Raw genomic sequence first — 19,937 nt, 5'->3', positions numbered from 1 at the left:
AATCTACTATGGGATCACTCCAATATCCCTACAGGGTCTTTTATCATATCAATATTGCTATCGGAACATAGCCTATTTGTTTTGCTGTGATATACCAAATGTGGTATTTGATGTTTTCCCTCAAAAACATAAAATCACAAGACATATCTCATAATGGACATTTTGCTATCACCTCAACTTTTATCCAACATTTTGTTCGTCTCACTTCAACACTTATTTCATAATCATTTTCATGAGCCAAAACAGTTTCATAATGCTGTAGTGATATGACATACAATTTCTTCAGTAAGAAAATTAATTTATTCCCTCATTGTTATGGCTCACGGAGAAATACATAATTAGAGAAAATACCCATTGTCAACACTGAAATGACAAGACAGAGAAAACAGAGAGACGAGACATTTTACATGTTGCATCTAACATGAGCGATAATTTGAAAAAGAGATCACAGTCAGTATAGAATCAAATTAATAATTAAATATGTTGAAACATGAATATGAGATAGAAAGATGAGGAACTTCATGATTGCTTTGGCCCGATGACTTGGAGGAGGATGTAAACTAGAAGAGGCTGGAGGTCCATCACGAGGCTGGGCCGTTGGAAAATCCAGTGGGGTTCTTGGACTGCCAGCGCCACAGGTCCTCACCTACAGAGAAAATGACATGAGATACAAAAGTACCATGTACTGAACTACAGTTGAATAGTCTCACTCCATTTTACAGGTCAGGTACCATGTAACTATGGACTATTTGTAATTAGACATGAACACCAATGTAATTACTGTAATTACACAGTAATTACATTGGTTACGAACTGTAAAATAAAGGGTTACAGAATATTTTACCTCTACCTCATCAAGCTATAGAAAAATATGTTTAGTCTTGTTTTGGATACTGCTTTTATGAACAAATGCTGCTTGTAAAACTGTGCACTTTATTTATCTATTTCAGCCTCTCTCATATTTTATGTAGTTTTTTTCCACTTTTTTATTCTCTTTTGTGTCTGAATCTGTGATTTGTTATGTCTGTTTTTATGTCTGTTCTTTAGAGCTGCACTGAAACAAATTCCAATCAACTCTGTTGACATGGCAATAAAGTATTGAATCCTGAATCCTGAATCCTGGAGGAGGATCGCTTCAAGGGAGCGTTCATTTTTACTGATATTAAAACAATAAAATCAAATCAGGTGTTATAAGTGTGGGCAACAGGTGCAGATGCTGAGCGGTAGCGACTGATAGACTCTTAGCTGTCCTTACACATTCTCTCCAGGTTGAAGTCGGCATTCCAGCCCAGCTCCTTCTCAGCCAGGCGAGGGTCAGCGTAGCAGGACGCGACATCACCCTCCCTCCGAGGGGCGATCTGGTACGAGATCTAGGGAGAACAAAAAATGAGACGTAGTTTAGCCGAAAGAAGGAGAGGGAGCCTTGATAGGCCGCCTTCATAGCACAATGCAGCTGAGGCTATGGTTCACCTCTCCAACTCACAGGATAACAAAATTGGCTATGTAGCCTGGTTACAGCACCCAAATAATTTTATTTGTAGAGAAAATAGCGCAGGAATGCAGGAACACACGCCTAAACCAAGAGATTATAAGCTTCAACTCTGTCTAAGTCAGTCCTTCTGTACTTGGACTTTGGGTTAAAGAAATCCTAGTCTAGTCCTCTCTGGACTTCCCTACAGCTGTGCAACAATCTCTGAAACACGGGACAATTGTCGCCAAGAAACTCATTCTGCAGGAATGGAAGTCCCCCTCTCCACCCTCTTTTCAGTGGTGGTTGGCGGACCTGACCTCTGTTATACAGATGGAGAGACTCAGGTACCTGAGGACCAACTCACTTAAGAGATTTCAATCTATTTGGGACCCGTTTCTGGCCTATACCTTGACGAGGTTAGGAGTGATGGGTGACTCGCTCGGCTGGTCTCTCATGGACCCCCTTCTGTGAGATCCCATACATAGCGTCTTTTGCAGGCACGTAGGGCACCTTGTGCGGCTGGTGGAACCACATTGATATTGGAGTGTCGATATACATGTATGTTTTTGTGTGTGTATAATGTATGTTTTTTCCCCCATTTCTTTGATTTTGTTGGTTTTTGTTTGTTGGTTTTCTGAAAATTATAAAATAAAATATGGGGGGGGGGATCCTAGTCTGACTCACTGGAAGCAGGCTGCAGGTCTAAGCTCTGCCATTGGTGCCGACCACCTCCCTGCGTGTCCGCTGTGAAACAACAAGGCTAGCTAGCAACCTACACACTGAAAATGGCAAGTTTTGACAAAGATTTGGATTGTGCAATAAAGCAGCCCTGCTTTATTGGTGGATAGTTGTAGAGATAACAGAGCATTTTTCCCCCGCGATACCAGAGTGAGAGTAAGAGGATACTGTATGATTGTAGAAAATGGTACAAAATGCTGAGTCTAGAAGGAAGCGTTTCGTTTTGATTTTGAGGGACTGACACCAAAACCTGACATTTACCGTTTACATTTTAAATAGCTGTAATCATTTCTGCTATCACACTCCATTCTAGCTGCACTGTAAATAATGTCTATGTGTGGCCAATTATCTGTGTGAATCAGAAAAATACACCAACAACAAAATGGTTCCAGGAATGCAATGTTTAAAGTGTTTTAGTGTTTTTCCTTTAACCCCAAACAACCATTTTGACCTACACAAGTCCCTGTTCTCTCAGTAAGTCACTCACCTCTCTCCCTGAGGCCTTCTCCATAGCTTTCACCATCTGGAGCACAGAATAGCCTGTCCCTGTTCCCAGGTTGTACACCTACACACACGCGCACACACACACACACACACACACACACACACACACACACACACACACACGTCAAGTATGCAATGCATGCATGCGGCATATTATGGATCTAACAATACACAGTTTTAAGGTAGATTACATTATCAAGCAACCACGGTTATCATACCGTAAACTTTCCCTGTAAACACGGTTATCATACCGTAAACTTTCCCTGTAAACACGGTTATACCATAAACTTTCCCTGTAACCACGGTCATCATACCGTAAACTTTCCCTGTAAACACGGTTATCATACCATAAACTTTCCCTGTAAACACGGTTATCATACCATAAACTTTCCCTGTAAACACGGTTTTCATACCATAAACTTTCCCTGTAACCACGGTTATCATACCATAAACTTTCCCTGTAAACACGGTTATCATACCGTAAACTTTCCCTGTAAACACGGTTATCATACCATAAACTTTCCCTGTAACCACGGTCATCATACCGTAAACTTTCCCTGTAAACACGGTTATCATACCATAAACTTTCCCTGTAAACACGGTTTTCATACCATAAACTTTCCCTGTAACCACGGTTTTCATACCATAAACTTTCCCTGTAACCACGGTTATCATACCATAAACTTTCCCTGTAAACACGGTTATCATACCGTAAACTTTCCCTGTGAACACGGTTATCATACCTTAGAACACGGCTCTCTTGAATACTCGATTCTGATTGGTCAATCAACAATATTCACCGGTCATTATTTCTCGACAACCGACCGCTGCTCTGCCACACCTGGATTAATCAGTTGATAAGAGCCTTTTGTCAGCAAGACACTACTAATTAGGCCAACCAGTTGCAGCTGTGGTGTCTTGTGTGCCAATTACGAATGAAACCGCTTTGTCGTTGAAAACGCTATTAAAAAATCTATTTGAATAATTATTTTTGTCAGATTATTGAATGATTTAGTTGTAGGCCGTGTTCTAAGCGGGATAATGTATATTGAGGCGGTGATTACTGGGAAATAATGACCTTCAGGTGAACGATTAAGCCCTCCGCTGCGCGTCGGGCTCAATCCACCTGTCGGTCATTATTTCCCCCGTAATCACCGCCTCAATATACATTATCCCTTACATAAACTTTCCCTGTAAACACGGTTATCATACCGTAAACTTTCCCTGTAAACACGGTTATCATACCGTAAGCTTTCCCTGTAACCACGGTTATCATACCATAAACTTTCCCTGTAACCACGGTTATCATACCGTAAACTTTCCCTGTAAACACGGTTATCATACCGTAAACTTTCCCTGTAACCACGGTTATCATACCGTAAACTTTCCCTGTAACCACGGTTATCATACCATAAACTTTCCCTGTAACCACGGTTATCATACCGTAAACTTTCCCTGTAAACACGGTTATCATACCGTAAACTTTCCCTGTAAACACGGTTATCATACCGTAAACTTTCCCTGTAACCACGGTTATCATACCATAAACTTTCCCTGTAACCACGGTTATCATACCATAAACTTTCCCTGTAAACAAGGTTATCATACCATAAACTTTCCCTGTAAACACGGTTATCATACCATAAACTTTCCCTGTAACCACGGTTATCATACCATAAACTTTCCCTGTAACCACGGTTATCATACCATAAACTTTCCCTGTAACGACGGTTATCATACCATAAACTTTCCCTGTAAACACGGTTATCATACCGTAAACTTTCCCTGTAAACACGGTTATCATACCATAAACTTTCCCTGTAACCACGGTTATCATACCATAAACTTTCCCTGTAACCACGGTTATCATACCATAAACTTTCCCTGTAAACAAGGTTATCATACCATAAACTTTCCCTGTAACCACGGTTATCATACCATAAACTTTCCCTGTAACCATGGTTATCATACCATAAACTTTCCCTGCTGTAAACACGGTTATCATACCATAAACTTTCCCTGCTGTAACCACGGTTATCATACCATAAACTTTCCCTGCTGTAAACACGGTTGTCATACCATAAACTTTCCCTGCTGTAAACACGGTTATCATACCATAAACTTTCCCTGTAAACACGGTTATCATACCATAAACTTTCCCTGTAACCACGGTTATCATACCATAAACTTTCCCTGTAACCACGGTTATCATACCATAAACTTTCCCTGTAATACCGTGCCCGCGATATGTTGCGCAATATCCATGGCGCCGCACGCCACTACACATAAGTTCAGAATTGACCCTTGTGTCATAAAAAAGGGGGGGGTTAATACCGTGAAATACCATATACCACGATATTTTGGTAGATACCATACCGTACTGTGAAGTTTCGTATTGTTACATCCCTATATACAACAAATCAGAAATTGGTTTGTAAGAGAAGAAAAATAGTGGTGGTAGCCTTGGTAGGTGGTTCAAGTTTCTTTTTTTTATGTACCTTGCAGCCACAGTTGTCCTTCAGCTTCTTGAGAGCTGCTATGTGTCCCTTTGCCAGATCGACAACATGGATATAATCTCTCACACCTACCAAAAGAGAGAAACAAATGTTTTACACGAATGGGAGCATTAAAAAAAGTCGTATGATATTTTAGTTCACAATCGTCTGCCAAAAAAGAAGAAGAATTTAAACCACAATTAAATCCAATTTGTGAACAGATGCCATGCACTGCAGATAACAGGGCTCCTCCATTACCGGTCCCATCAAGCGTGTTGTAATCGTTCCCAAACACGCTGAGGTGCTTTCTTCTCCCAATGGCAACCTAGGAAGAAGAGAAAATTAAGCAGTACAATGAAGCAATCAAATCAAACCTGTCAAATCCTCCACAGAATCTACATATCAGACGACACCAAGCAGAACATGGAATCATAATGGGATGCGTTCTTCTGGCCAATCAATCATGATGAAGATGTGTATTTTAGAGGCATATACCTGAGCAACATACGGCAGCAAGTTGTTGGGGATGCCCTGAGGCACATACCTGAGCGACATACGGCAGCAAGTTGTTGGGGATGCCCTGAGGGTCCTCTCCTATCTGGCCAGAGGAATGAGCCCCGATTGGGTTGAAATAACGCAACAGCACCGCATTCCACTCCTGCACACACAGGCCATAATGAGACACCTTGTAGCTACTGTATGCAATTTATTTTCCTAGGATGGCAGTGGAATCTAGGATGGCAAAGGATGGGTTGGATTGGGTTTAGTAATGAGTAGTGATGATTGGTTGGGTATGATGAGTGATGATTTGTTAGGTTTAGTCATGAGGAGTAATGAATGTTTATTTGTTTATTAAAAGGATCCCCATTACAGTAGCTGATGCCTAGATGACAGCTAGTCTTCTTGGGGTCCAAGACAACAATACACATTACATGACAAAATACTGAAATATAAAAACAAAAAGGAAAAGAACAAAAATAACTAATAAAAATTGGTTGGGTTTAAATATGATGAGTGATGATTGGTTAAGGTTAGGGTCAAATATCAGTAAGCCAATCAGAGGCAGAGTAGGGCGGGTCATGCCACTGCCATCCTGGGGGGGTGGGGGGGGGGGACTATTGCATAAGAGTTAGCACACAGATATTTTTCTAATAACAAAATAACAAAAAGTAGTGATAAAAAAAGTGTAAAACAAATTAAAACTATATTTTAGATTCTTTACAGTAGTCGCCCTTTGCCTTTATATTTGTCTAAGAAACAAACCAAACTTTTGACTGGTATGCATGTGTGGGTGTGTGTATGGGTGGGTGTGGGTGTGGGTGTGTGCATGTGTACGGTGGCGCAGTCGGTAGCGCTGTCGCCTCACAGTTAGAAGGTCCTGAGTTCGATTCTCGCCTGGGACACTGTGGGCGCTGTGGTTGTGTCCCCCCCCATATCTTCAGTGCCTACTGCCCAGGTGGGTTATCTCGTCGAAAGGGCCTTTCTCTCTGTGTGGAGTTTGCATGTTCTCCCCGTGCTCCCCCCAGGGGGTTCCTCCGTATATAACCCCCCCACTAAAAACATGCAGAAGATCAGATCGTCATCGTCATCCGACCAGTGACGACAACATCCGAAGTTGGTCTCCGGGCGCTGTACGAGAAAGCGACCACTGCTCCTGGCCTGCCCCTCGGAGGAAAGGGCATGCCTGGATGGGTTAAATGCAGAGGACACTTTTCACCGGCCACCGTCAGCATGAGTGTGTTGTGGCCACATGCATGTATTGTGGTGTTCGTGTGACAATAAAAGACGGGCTTGTCCGTTACGAGAGTGTACGCCTCTCGTTCCCCTTGAGCAGTACCTTGTTAGCCTTGCACTGGTCCACAACCATCTCCTCGATGAAGTACTTGGACTTGCCGTAGGGGTTGGTGCAGCCGCCCACGGGGTGCTGCTCGTCGATGGGCAGGCGCTGCGGGTCTCCGTACACCGTGGCCGAGCTGCTGAATACCAGATGGCGCACTCCGTGAGCCTGCATCACCTGGGACACATGCAGATGCAGGCACGCACAAACACCACACAAGCTCACAATCAGCAGTCTAAAGCGCGCACACACCTCCCCTTACAGCATGCCACATACACATTAGCTGTAAGCATATGCGCTGACATCATACCGGTGAGTCTGGAGGAAACCACAAGCTCCACCCATCACATTACATCACAGTATTAAATTAGCTAATGCAAAAACGCACACACACAGATTGTCATGCAATCAGCAAACAAAGACGAGCGTTAGTGTGAAGAGTGATCACTTGAAACGGTGCAGTGTTTTGATATTTAGTCAGGCTGTGTTGGAATGCAGGGGTGCAAACTGACCTCAAGCAGGTTGATGGAGCCTGTGAGATTGACCCTGTAGTAGCGTAACGGCTGCTCCACCGACTCCCCGACAGCCTTCAGACCAGCGAAGTGCATCACAGCACTGAAGGAATGCTGTGACACAGAAATACACATGAATGTGTGACAGGTGTGAGCAGAAGGATTGTATTGTCAAAATGCTTTTAAGTTAAATCTGTGTCACGACGACACCCGTTTTTTTTTTCTTATGGTGGTCAGCAGGGACACATTTTGAGAACAGGCACAGACCAAAGCCTATATAACTGAGGCATTCACATTTTATCATCTAAAAAAAATACTGGTTACATTTGTTGCTTGGTATTAATTTGTTTCAGACCTGGGTTATAGGAAGAACAAGTCACCCAACATTCAATACTCAATATCTCATAAAAGGCATAAAAGATACTTTGCGAGGTAGCTGGATGGTTAGATCACATGACAAATCCAGCTTGCCATGCCCCAATCTATTCGTTTGAATCTGAACCACCAGGGATTCGCACCAATCATAGGGCTTTCACACCGGCAGGGCTCCGTGCCGGTTCCGGTTCCAGAACCCTAATCTGAACTGGCCGGCGCGTTCAGACCGAAAAAATAATTGGTTCGGAACCTGAAAAGTTGGTTCTCAGCGGAACCAAAAAATAGTTGGTTTTCCTTGGGAACCGTGACATCATCAGTGGGCGTGTCTCATTCTAGGCTGTGAAAACGAGCAGGAAGGAGAAGAAGGCAGTGACAACACAGAAAAATAATTTGCAGTGGTCTCCTGAGGAAACCAAATGTTTAGTGGTGATTTGGGCATCTACCGAATCTCAAGAAAAGCTAGAAAGCAGTACAAGAAAGAGCAAGTCATATGCCGAACTTGCAGAAGAGAGGGCCAAGGCTGGGTTCACTCGAACGCCAGACCAAATAATTAATAAACTTAAAAAAATAAAAAATAAACTGAAGAAGGACTACCGAATAATGTCCTCCCACTTTGGTTCCGCTTAAACTGGTGTGAACACGGTCTGGTTCGCCAGAAAGCACCAAGGTTCTGAGACTCCAGAACGGAGCCGGAGCCAGACCCAGAACCGTGTCTGTCTGAAAGCGCTATCAGTGTCTTATGAGGCAGCTACGTGCGGGATTTAGGTGGGACGCCAGCGAGAAGCGAGCCCGTAATAGACAGATGGTTCATCCAATCACCTGCCAGGTATTTGTTGAAAGTGCCTGCCCCTTTTAAACAGTTTCCCGAACGAGTTCCTGAATGGTTATAACGTGAAACAAACCATCTGGCAGCGTCAGGTTATAAAAGATAACTGCATCCTCATAAATGTCAGCATTTTCTAAAGCAAAGGCTTCAAAACACTACGCATGCCATTATTTTTCCTCTAATTCTGCTTTCAGAGCTAGTCATTAATTATTAAGTTCTTACTAAAAACAATAATAATCAATCAGAGGCAATTATGTGTTATGATAACAAGTAGGCTAGATACATTTATATCGTGTTACATTTACAACCGGCCCTTTGAGGGCAACCATAATACCGATGTGGCATGAAATTAAGTTTCACACCCCTATGTCACTGTCTTCTAAAGTGAGGGCTTGAAAATAATTCACAATCACCTTTACAAGTTTTATTTTCACATGCAATAAAACAACTGGATTGCCTCTCTGACCTTTTTGAAGAGTTTTTCCAAGCCGGGTCGGTCCAGAAGGTCTAGTTCATGGAACTCAATGCTGGTGTCCAGGAACTTCTCTATCCTGCGGAGGCTCTCTGGCACATCCCCCTCTCCTCCATTCAAAAGAGGTGACGTGCATGTGCGTGTGTGCGTCACGCACGCACACACACACACACACACACACACACACACACACACACACACACACACACACACACACACACACACACACACACACAGTGTTAACAGGTATATCAGTCACACAGCCTTAAACAAACACTCTCCCACAGATAAGGCATCTTGATGTACATAGCGTCTGGTTCCAGTAAGGAAATGTACCTCGCACAGCATTGCTGAAGTTGTCTATGACAACGGGATAGTAGCCCGCTTCAATGAGCTCCACCACACAGTGGCTGCCAATGTAGCCGCCTCCACCTGTGACCAGGACTTTCTCTGCCATCCTCAGCACCTGTTGTCCAACAGTGGCACACATCACACCCCAATAACACAGAGTACCTAGTCCACCTTCCTTCAAAGATGGTACATCCTGTGTGGTTATTCTTGCCATGTTGGTAAACTTGGTTTGTGCCTTTTTCAGAACTTTTTTTTAAACTGTTTTACTCATTTGAGGTATATAATGGTTATAGTTGTATGTGGCCGATTCAGACCATCTCATACAACTACTTTGGAAAAACAGGTTATCCTTTTGTTTGGAAAGACCCACCTAGAGGCGGATATCTGACCCACCACACCTACTGTCCCACGTCACCAGTTGGTGCACCTAACCTGTTCATAATACCATAATACAGCATTTCAGTTAGCTATTGTACACGTCAATATGAAACCAACTATCAGTTTTCAATGTTGTAGTCCTCATCTCTTAAGAGCCCTTGGCTTGGTGGTAAAGAACACACTTGTCTTGAGAGATAGTGTTACCACAGTAGTCAACTGATTTAATAACATTGAAAACACAAATGTGCTGTAAGGATACTGTGGGAATGGTTGGAACCCAATCCTGTTAAACTGAAGAACAGAAAAGCCCACTTGACAGTGAGTTTGAAAGTGGCATCATATTCTGTGTAACGTTAGACCTGGGCTCTGATCAGCTCCACTCAGTGCAGTGCTAAAGAACTAGCAAACTATTCTTAACGCTAAGTCTAAAGTCAACTTCTTAGGCAATGTCAATTTGAGCATCCTCCTGTATATAGGATTGTTGTGGAAATACTTACTCAAGCGCCAGTTAAAAGCTGTGAATTCTCGTTCCTGGCAGAGAGACAGCTCGACAGATGTATGGAAAGTCAATGTAAAGAGGGAGTGGAGTTACCTATCTGTCCAATTAATGAAGTTTTCCTCTGTCTCGTTTGGACATTTTCCCTACTTCCTGTAAGACGTGGAACAGAAAGTAAAGTGAACGAAAAACGCATGACTTTCTGTAGCGTTGCTTTCAAAATAAAAGCACACATGAGCAAGCATGGCCATTCATACAGCCACATCGTTTGAAGCATATATATATAGCTTGAAACGTCTTATCTTGTATTGTAATACAATTGAAGCTGCCAATGTGCAATTCTTTCTGATGACCAGAATAACTACTGCTAGGGCTGTGTTAGTGATTTTATTTTGAAAGAACACCGGACCCTGCTTTGTGCATTACTGCTAACTTCACGGTCCTCTACAGTTCTTTCACTTGCAATGACGTCAGAAACCACTCGCTGACAGTCACGCCTTTGACCATTCACTGAACAGGGAGCTGATTGTGGGACAGCGAGGACCTCTGTGCTGTAAAACATACAGTCAATGTGTAAAACATAGTCACAGAAATTGCCACGTTATCGTAAAAAAATTTGATTTCGAAAATATTCAGGAAAAATGATTAAATAGATAAATGGATAAATAAATAAATAAATCTTGATCATGCAGCAGTGTAGCCCAAATAGTCTGTCTACAGATATCCTATATAATGTAGAGTCGACTACTTTTTGCAGTTTTCATAGATATTTGGTTATAGATTGCCTGCCTGGTCTCAGTCATCATCAGAAAGCTGTATCTGCCATCTCTGACCCATAGATGGCGATAACGCGCCACTTTTATCGGCAGGAGGACGAGCCCACAAGGAAGAGTGGACGTCACTACCAGCCTAGAGTATCATGGCGGCCGTCATGAGGATTGTCAACAGAAATACTTTCAGCTCCAGAATGTGTCACCACTGTCTAGCATTCAGCTGCTCTGCTGCTGTGGCCAAGTCTGTGAGTTTCTGTCTGTTCTATGTCGAATTCAGTTGTATTGTGTGGATGTTAAGCAATGGCATGTAGCTTTAGTAGACTTAAATACGTGTGAGCTAACAGTTAGCTAGATAAGAAATGTGTGTGTGTGTGTGTGTGTGTGTGTGTGTGTGTGTGTGTGTGTGTGTGTGTGTGTGTGTGTGTGTGTGTGTGTGTGTGTGTGTGTGGGGATAGATGTGGACCTCATAGCAAGGACATATCAAGCAATTTTCCACCCTCAGTGAGAATGTACAAGCATTCCTGTCAAACCAAATACTCCAGATGTTGTTTAATGAAGAGTCCAGAGAAGTGTTTGGTAGCCTGCACCATTGACTCTAGCCTAGAAGAAGCCTTTATGACCATGGTCATTAAATACCAACCGCTCCTAAATACCATCTCACAGCTAGGTTACAGGTGCAAAACTATTCGCCTTTGCATTTGGCAGGATAGGACATATATTACTCACATATATACTCACAGGGTGGTCGTAAGAGGGCTTCAACAACTTGGGATGCCCCAAAAGTGGGCTAAACAGCTTGCAAAGTACTGTGCTGTCTCTGCTATCTTTGGCACTTGCCATACAGTATATGGTAGACACGCTGCTAGTTATACCCCTGAGAACTGAGTATGTTTTATATTGTGAAGACCTATGACACAAGTCCATGGTTTTGTGAATGTACTCCAGACCACTGCACCTTCAGTATTTATGTTCTTGTACCGTGGACATAAATAAATTGTTAAAATGTGTGTGTGTAGCTTGGTGTGAATGCAGGGAAAGCTCTGCCGGAAAGAGTGAAAATCGTGGAAGTGGGACCCAGAGATGGCCTTCAGAATGAGAAGGTAATGTGAATATAATAATGACTCTTCCAACGTGGAAATGTCTCTGTCTAATTATGCAGACGAGATTGTTTATCTTCTGCTGAGATGAGGCGGGGTGCATAGTTAATGTGTTACGTAATACTCCTGTAGACATAATGTCATGCAGATTTATTGTTATTACAAAGGAAATCTCATAGCCTCGATACAAAAATAGTTCAATAATTACGTTAGCAGACGCTTCAACAAAAATTATTCTTCAGGCTTTTCTCACAGTATGGTCAATAGGATAGACAGGTGAGGTGTGTGTACTCAAGGAGGGGATTGTCCTCAATCAAATGACCATTTGCGTCACAAAATAATTACAAATAGATGATGTATAGGAAAAGCAGACATGGTATCTGACTACAAAAATATATAGGCTACAGCCTAAAAATGTCTAAAAAAGGACGATAGGCTATACATATGTAGCCTAGGTAAACCCAGCCCCCACGTGACCTGCTCTCTCAGTTCCCAGTCAGCAGGGTGAGCCTGAGAGCAGGTCACTGGGGGCTGGGTTTACCCAGGCTAATACATATGGTGAGCAAAAAAAAAACATGGCTGCAATTGGACAGGGGTAATCATGATTATGTTGAGACTTTGCCTATACCAATTTGTAATTATTTTTCAATGGAAGAATGTGACGCAATATGGTAATTTGATTGAGGGCACTCCCCTCCTTGAGTACACACACCTGTTGACCTGTATACCATACTGTGAAAATAGCCTGAAGAAGACTTTTTGTCCAAACAAAACTAAAACTATTTTTTGCATCAAGTTTATGAGCATGCAGTTTCCTTTCTATATACCTGGACAACGCCAGCCATCCTCTCCACACCACCCTGATAGGCCGGAGAAGCAGTGGTAGTGGTTGACTCCTCTCACTACGCTGCAGGACGGAATGCTTCAGGAGGTCTTTGTCCCCACAGCCATCAGACTGTACAACTCTGCCAGTGGCAGGCGCTCATGACCTGACTGGACTCTGGTGCAATCAATTAATTACATTACATGCGTGGTCTCTGTGCAATCACAGGAACTGGAACTAGTGCAATTTTCATAATTTTTACTACACTATCGGACCTTTTAATATTATTTTTTATTGGCACTTTTTTATCAGATTCAATTATTTTTTAACAATTTTTTCTCTATGACTCCATGTCGTTTTTATGTTCTTATCTCATTTTAAGATAACCCTGGTTTTAACCCCTCTGTATACTTTATTCCTCTCTTCTAATGTGTCTTGTCGTTTTAATCTGTGTTTTATATGTTTTTATCAGACTGTATGAGCTGCTTGGACACCTGAATTTCCCCATGGGGATCAATAAAGTATCTATCTATCTATCTATCTATCTATCTATCTATCTATCTATCTATCTATCTATCTATTAGGGGTGGGAATCACCAGATGCCCACGATATGATACTTGAGTCACGATACGATAGTATTGCGATATTGCGATATGCTAGTATTGCGATATATTGAATATTGCGATATTTCGATATATTGTGATTTCTTACTTTTTCAACTGCAAATTATGTCCCCAAAGGAAAACTTTGTCAACATCTGGTTATAAGATCAATTTTCCAGTCTGTTCATCTGACTTCAACCATTTTATTGCAGCAACATTGTAGACAGAATCAATTGAAAAAGCAATTGATTCTATTATTCTAGTACTGTAATAGCAAACAGTTTTTTTGCACATTATATAATAAAATATCGATACTTGGCGTCCAAATATCGATACAATATCATCAGGCAAAATATCGCGATACTATGGTGTATCGATTTTTTCCCCCACCCCTACTATCTATCTACCTGTCGTGATCAGCACCTCTCCAATACTGTGGGGCACCCCCCTCTCTTCCATGCAGAATTAGTGTGCCAAAGGTTGCTGATGTTTTCCTCATTCTTTTGTTCTGCTGCCTCAACTCTCAGACCATTGTCCCAGCCGAGACCAAAATTAATTTGATTGACATGCTGTCAGAATCAGGACTGACGGTCATTGAAGCCACCAGCTTTGTCTCTCCAAAATGGGTCCCACAGGTGAGTTTACAGCACTGACACACCCACTAGGCATTACGAGAAATGATAGGAGCAAGAATGTTTGTTTTCTCCGGTGCTAATTCTTGTTGAATGTCAGATGGCAGACCAGGTGGAGGTGATGAGAGGGATCCAGAGGAAACCTGGAGTGTCCTACCCAGTCCTCACCCCTAACCTCAAAGGCTTCCAAGCTGCTGTGAGTATCAAGCACCGCCCCCTTCAACACACACAAAGCTCACTCATTTAATCCATTTGATGCCATATACTGTTAAACTGTGTGCTGCAGTGTGAGCTCAGGTGTGCATTCATATTTTTGCACAAATGGAAAGAAATTCTATGTTGAACAAAATTATTGCGATGACTTGAAAACTTCATTAAATATGATTGATATCAGATGATACTCTCTCCTTCAGATTTACTGCATTCTGCTTATTGACCTGCCCATCTCTGACCTTCTGTAACTTGCATGTGATACTTCTGATTAAGTAGCTGTGCCTTGAGATTTGGGCTGAAATGCCTTGCCCCAATGCCCTTTGCTCTTGCCCTCCTGTAGGTGAAGGCAGGAGCTTCAGAAGTCGCCATATTTGGTGCTGCATCTGAGCTGTTCAGTAAGAAGAACATCAACTGCTCAGTGGAAGAGAGTTTGCAGCGCTTTGAGGAGGTCATGAAGGCTGCTAAAGAGGCCGATGTGCCAGTCAGAGGGTAAGACGACTGGCTCACAACCATTTGGCAATTTTGTGAAATGAAAAATTCAAATGATTGAAATTATAATGTTTGATTGTGCCATGACTCGTGTACATTTCTTGTCGCAACAGTTATGTGTCATGTGTGCTTGGATGCCCATATGAAGGCGAGGTGGCACCTGAGAAAGTTGCACATGTGAGTTTGAGTTTGCCTCTTTCATACTGATAGACATCTCTTCATATCTATTGACAAAATAGCAAATAATCTACATCGCTGCATGGTCTACTTTCTACTTTCCTGACACATGCAAGTGGTATCACCCATATTACCAGCTCAAGCTTTGTCTCCCTCCCTTGCAGGTGGCTAAGCGTCTGTACTCCATGGGCTGCTATGAAATCTCTCTGGGCGACACCATAGGAGTGGGGACTCCAGGAGGCATGACGGAGATGCTGGAGGCAGTGAGCCGCGAGGTGCCAGTCAGCGCCCTGGCAGTCCACTGCCATGACACCTACGGCCAGGCCCTGGCTAACATCCTCATCGCCTTGCAGGTCAGAACCACAAAGGATATGCCTGTAGCTGATCTGCTACCTGTGTAGGGCTGCGTTCACATAGCATCAGGCGATTTGGCAATTAGCGGAGGGTTGTGCGGCTGTGTGGGCGTGTCACCACACACACACACACACACACACACACACTTGGGGCTCATGTAGCTCTTGCTGAAACGAAGCACAGACACACACGGCTGCCTATAATATTCCTATAACATTCATTCAGTCATTTATTACCCGAATTAAAATGAATGGGAGGACTGGTGTTTTCACAGCAGTGCTGGATTCTGTGTGAATCCAGCCTAATAGTTCCTTTCATTTGTGTCAAGGTAAAGACTCCTCTTGTTTTGCAGATGGGCATCAGTGTGGTAGACTCTTCGGTAGCTGGGCTGGGTGGCTGCCCCTACGCCCAGGGTGCTTCTGGGAATGTTGCTACAGAGGATGTGGTCTACATGCTGCATGGACTTGGCATTCACACAGTAAGAAGTCACCCATTATATTTCTCTTTGGCTCCCCCTCTCTTTCCACAGTGTAGACTGCAGCTGCTGTACTTGCTGTGTAATTAAAAGCATCACTGGCTTCTGTGTTTATAGGTGGTTTAATCTGTGGGATAGGTGTTCCGTTGTCTCTGCTTTTGTCCGTACACAGTGTAAATTGTTCCCTCATGAAATGCTTGAGATGGTCATTGCTCCATTTTGATTCTGCTGTCTTAATTTCAGGGAGTGGACCTTCCCAAGCTGATGGATGCTGGAGCTTTCATCTGCCGTTCCCTGAACAGGAAGAGCAACTCCAAAGTGGCCCAGGCCACCTGCAAACTCTAGACTCAACCCATACACAGGGACCTCTCAGACTATACATCATCTCATAGAACATGTGGAGCCATCATCTTAATTTCTTCCAATCCTGGTTTTGCTTTGATTTATCTTGTAATGGTATGAGAATTTTACTTGAATATTTTCCTTATTCCTTCTGTCAGGAATACGGATTCGGCTTCATAGTGGGAATGAAAGCATTGCTGGAATGGTGGAATGGTGCCTTATGTACAGTCTTGTCTAGTCATACGGCTGCCTGCCTGTCACACAAAATGCCTTGACCCGTGTATAACTTTTTACTCAAATAGTTCAATAGTCAAAGTCATAAGCCTTCGGGAAAAAAATATGTTCGCACTGATTTACCAACTCATGAGGGGGACAGCGATAAAGCCGCATTGTATGTCTCTTGTTAGATTGATCATACTAACAGGGTACATGCACAGCCTTTATTTAAACGTAAACTAATATGATCAGCCAGTAAGGTCGCAAAAAAAACGGTAACACTTTAGAATACAGCCCGCAAATAACCCTGTAACTACAGGGTAACAAGATCTGTACTTATAGGGTAATTACAGGGTACCACACCTGTACTTACATGGTAACTACAGGGTACAATAAGTAAATTTAGCCTGTACTTTGCCTGTAAGTACAGAATTGGTCCCCTGCTTTAGAATACAGCCCGCGACCCCGTAATTACCCTGTAAGTACAGGTGTGGTAACCCGTAATTACCCTATAAGTACAGATCTTGTTACCCTGTAGTTACAGGCTAAATTCACTTCTTGTACCCTGTAGTTACCCTGTAAGTACATATGTGGTACCCCGTAATTACCCTATAAGTACAGATCTTGGTTGCCCTGTAGTTACAGGCTAAATTCACTTATTGTACCCCGTAGTTACCCTGTAAGTACAGGTGTGGTACCCCGTAATTACCCTATAAGTACAGATCTTGTTACCATGTAGTTAACAGGCTAAATTCACTTCTTGTACCCCGTAGTTACCCTGTAAGTACAGGTGTGGTACCCCGTAATTACCCTATAAGTACAGATCGTGTTACTCTAGTTACAGGCTAAATTCACTTCTTGTATCCCGTAGTTAGTTACCCTGTACATACAGGTGTAGTACCCCGTAATTACTCTATAAGTACAGATCTTGTTACCCTGTAGTTACAGGGTTATTTGCCAGCTGTATTCTAAAGTGTTACCACCAAAAAAACTGCTCCATTACAAAAAAGACAGAAAAGCCATTTCCATTTCACAATCCTCTGTAGTGTTTTCAAATGGATCTTCATAGAGGATCATTGGACATCAGTCCTTATGAACTTGGGCATTTGTTGGCTTGTAAAAAATTGTGTATGTGCTGTATTCCACTTATTTTAAAGAGGAAACCTGATTTTGTTTTTCTTTTGCTTATGTTGGGTTCTTGGTTTCATTTTAATTTGTAAATATTTATTTTAATATATTCTATTCAGATTCAGAATTGTGTGTATATAGAAAACTAAATTGCGTTTAAAAAAATAAATGCTAACTCTTTAATACATAAAGTGTTTCACAATTAATGGGGAAGTTTCAGTGAGGCATCAAATCAGGTACAGGTTCTGACACAATACTGTACACATGGCTGCTCTACACTACTATGACGACACATTACTTACCCATTATTGTATGTAACTCATTTGAAGAATATTCAACCTTGAGTATGTAAATGTCCCCCATCATACACCATAACATCGATAATATAACCATAAACTACTCCAGCGAGAGGTAATCGACTCAAATCAATATTGTTATTTTGCACTTTGCCTGTAAAGGAAATGATTCAGGATAAACAAACTTTTTTCTTTGCCGCACCTGAGAAACCTGACTGACGAGCCTGACAGGTGCACTCAGATTCCTACAGCACATTCATTCCCATTCCACAAAACCTCTGTGGAGCTATGAGATTTTGAAACAAGGCCGTGGTCAGATGTCTCATTGACAGACGACATGGAATCATGAACAGGAAGCTCAAATGGGTAACTTTGCTGCTTTTAAGCCATGGGAAAGTGTTGGGGAAAGCCCGATAGATGGTATCGGTTTCTAGTCAACAGAACCAGATAAATCCAGCTGGTCAACAATAAGGAAACATCCCATGACATGTGTCCTTTAGTTCACATGAATTGGTGATGCTGAATTTACCATAGGGCTATGGTTCAAGATGTCATATGTCTTAAATGATTTGCTGATTATTGCATGTTTCAGAGATCATCTGAGGGCATATTGGAGCCATACTGCAGATCTAGGGATACCATATACCGGTAGTTATCAATAAGTACCTTTTACGGTTAGAATAAAAAGAAAAATGGCATAAAGGCAACCAGAGCCATACATTCCTTCAATGCTTTATTTATTTAAAAAAATATATTAAAAGGACGAGTGCAGAAAATAAATTTCCAGCTGATAATTCCATTGTAGACGATGCGTGACTTCCAGATATCCATATCACAGTTCAACGAACCATCTGTTTGCCCACTCCTCCCATCTCCTCCTCTGCTGCTTGTGTCCCCCCGGCTCTACCAATGCAGAATTAAACCGTAGCATTCCTTCTGCCTGATTTAAATCAACAGTGGACTTAGATGAGGAGAGATTGTGTACAAGCACGTCAAAACACAGGTGGTCTATGTACAGCATGTGGCTTTGCACCATAAACCTGAGACCAAGCACATGCCTGCAGAGGCTTTAGATATAGAAATACAAGTTTTATATGTAGCCTAGTTTCTCACTGTAATAAACTTGATTGAAGCAACTAATGAAGTAAAAACCTTATTTTAGGCCAGTGTGCCACCTTCAAGTATCCATAATTATCTGAGTATTAATAATAATTAGTTTACATATAAATTGCCTCACTCCAGAATGACTTACCATTCTGGAAAGGCTCGGGCCATGCTAAAAAAAGAAACAAGTCATCGGACAGCAATTTGAGAAAATAAAATCATGGCTATTGATGTAAAATAATTAAAGCAAAAGTTCTGATGGTTACATTTTTCACATCAGCTATAATAAATAGGACAGATCACTGAAATGTGCGTTTGTGGCTGTCACTGTGGGCGAATACCTCTGCCAGGTGTGTCCTGAGTACATGCCTGCTTGTGTGCGGCTGAGTAGTTCAACATGAGTGTTTCATTACCCTCCCCTCCCATGTTACACCTCCAACACCTAGGCGGAAACCATACTGAAATGTTCAAATAAAGAGTTGGATGGAAAAAAGTCATCACAAGTCACCTTTATTATTTTCAGAAAGTAACCCATGGCCACGTTGTTTTGACAAATCAATTTGGATCAAAGTTTACTTGTGAATATTGTAGATATTGACTTGTAGAAAAGACCATGCTCTTAAAAAAAGAGTCTTAGGCTAAGATGTATGGACCCACAGGTTGAATCCACCACTGAGCGACAGCCCAGCTTCCAGGGTTTGACAGAGGCTCATAGAGCTGAGTCTGTCCTCTGATAGTCTCGCTGGCCAGCCTCCTCTCC

The 19,937-nt window shown here is 42.2% G+C and overlaps 2 protein-coding genes across 3 annotated transcripts; one reads left to right on the top strand and one right to left on the bottom strand.

Moving 5' to 3' along the window:
- Positions 1 to 450: 450 nt before the first annotated feature.
- Positions 451 to 10,604, bottom strand: gale (UDP-galactose-4-epimerase). 2 transcript variants are annotated; one of them, XM_083633558.1, is made up of 11 exons: positions 10,457 to 10,604; positions 9,567 to 9,696; positions 9,225 to 9,340; positions 7,558 to 7,671; positions 7,046 to 7,222; positions 5,753 to 5,866; positions 5,467 to 5,533; positions 5,212 to 5,297; positions 2,697 to 2,774; positions 1,256 to 1,370; positions 451 to 646 (listed from the first exon to the last, which is right to left on the bottom strand). In XM_083633558.1, the coding sequence occupies exons 2-11, from the start codon at positions 9,685 to 9,687 to the stop codon at positions 582 to 584; spliced, it is 1,053 nt and encodes a 350-aa protein (XP_083489684.1). In that variant the 5' UTR covers positions 9,688 to 9,696; positions 10,457 to 10,604; the 3' UTR covers positions 451 to 581. The 2 variants fall into 2 exon arrangements, with proteins under 2 accessions (XP_083489684.1, XP_083489685.1); XM_083633559.1 differs by having other exon boundaries at positions 9,225 to 9,337.
- Positions 10,605 to 11,374: 770 nt separating this feature from the next.
- On the top strand, positions 11,375 to 19,789 carry hmgcl (3-hydroxy-3-methylglutaryl-CoA lyase; the record flags this gene model as incomplete). Its single annotated transcript, XM_083633544.1, has 9 exons — positions 11,375 to 11,473; positions 12,245 to 12,328; positions 14,279 to 14,386; positions 14,484 to 14,579; positions 14,937 to 15,085; positions 15,199 to 15,262; positions 15,427 to 15,615; positions 15,969 to 16,094; positions 16,335 to 19,789. 9 exons carry the CDS (start codon positions 11,375 to 11,377, stop codon positions 16,434 to 16,436), a joined length of 1,017 nt encoding a protein of 338 aa, XP_083489670.1. The 3' UTR covers positions 16,437 to 19,789.
- Between the last annotated feature and the right edge of the window lie 148 nt (positions 19,790 to 19,937).

The sequence above is a fragment of the Poromitra crassiceps genome (genome assembly GCF_964638095.1).
Source record: "Poromitra crassiceps genome assembly, chromosome: 3".
Taxonomy (NCBI): Eukaryota; Metazoa; Chordata; class Actinopteri; order Beryciformes; family Melamphaidae; genus Poromitra; species Poromitra crassiceps.
The sequence above is the reverse complement of the archived record's forward strand: the minus strand, read 5'-3'. Positions and strand labels throughout refer to the sequence as shown.

Bases quoted from the DNA above. Each gene is read 5' to 3' on its own strand.
- gale (XM_083633558.1), bottom strand. From the start codon at position 9,687: ATGGCAGAGAAAGTCCTGGTCACAGGTGGAGGCGGCTACATTGGCAGC. The intron at 9,341-9,566 runs GTACATTTCCTT...TTTTGAATGGAG, and splicing joins CTTCAGCAATGCTGTGCGAG to GAGAGGGGGATGTGCCAGAG. The intron at 5,534-5,752 runs GTATGTGCCTCA...TCTTCTTCCTAG, and splicing joins TGCTGCCGTATGTCGCTCAG to GTTGCCATTGGGAGAAGAAA.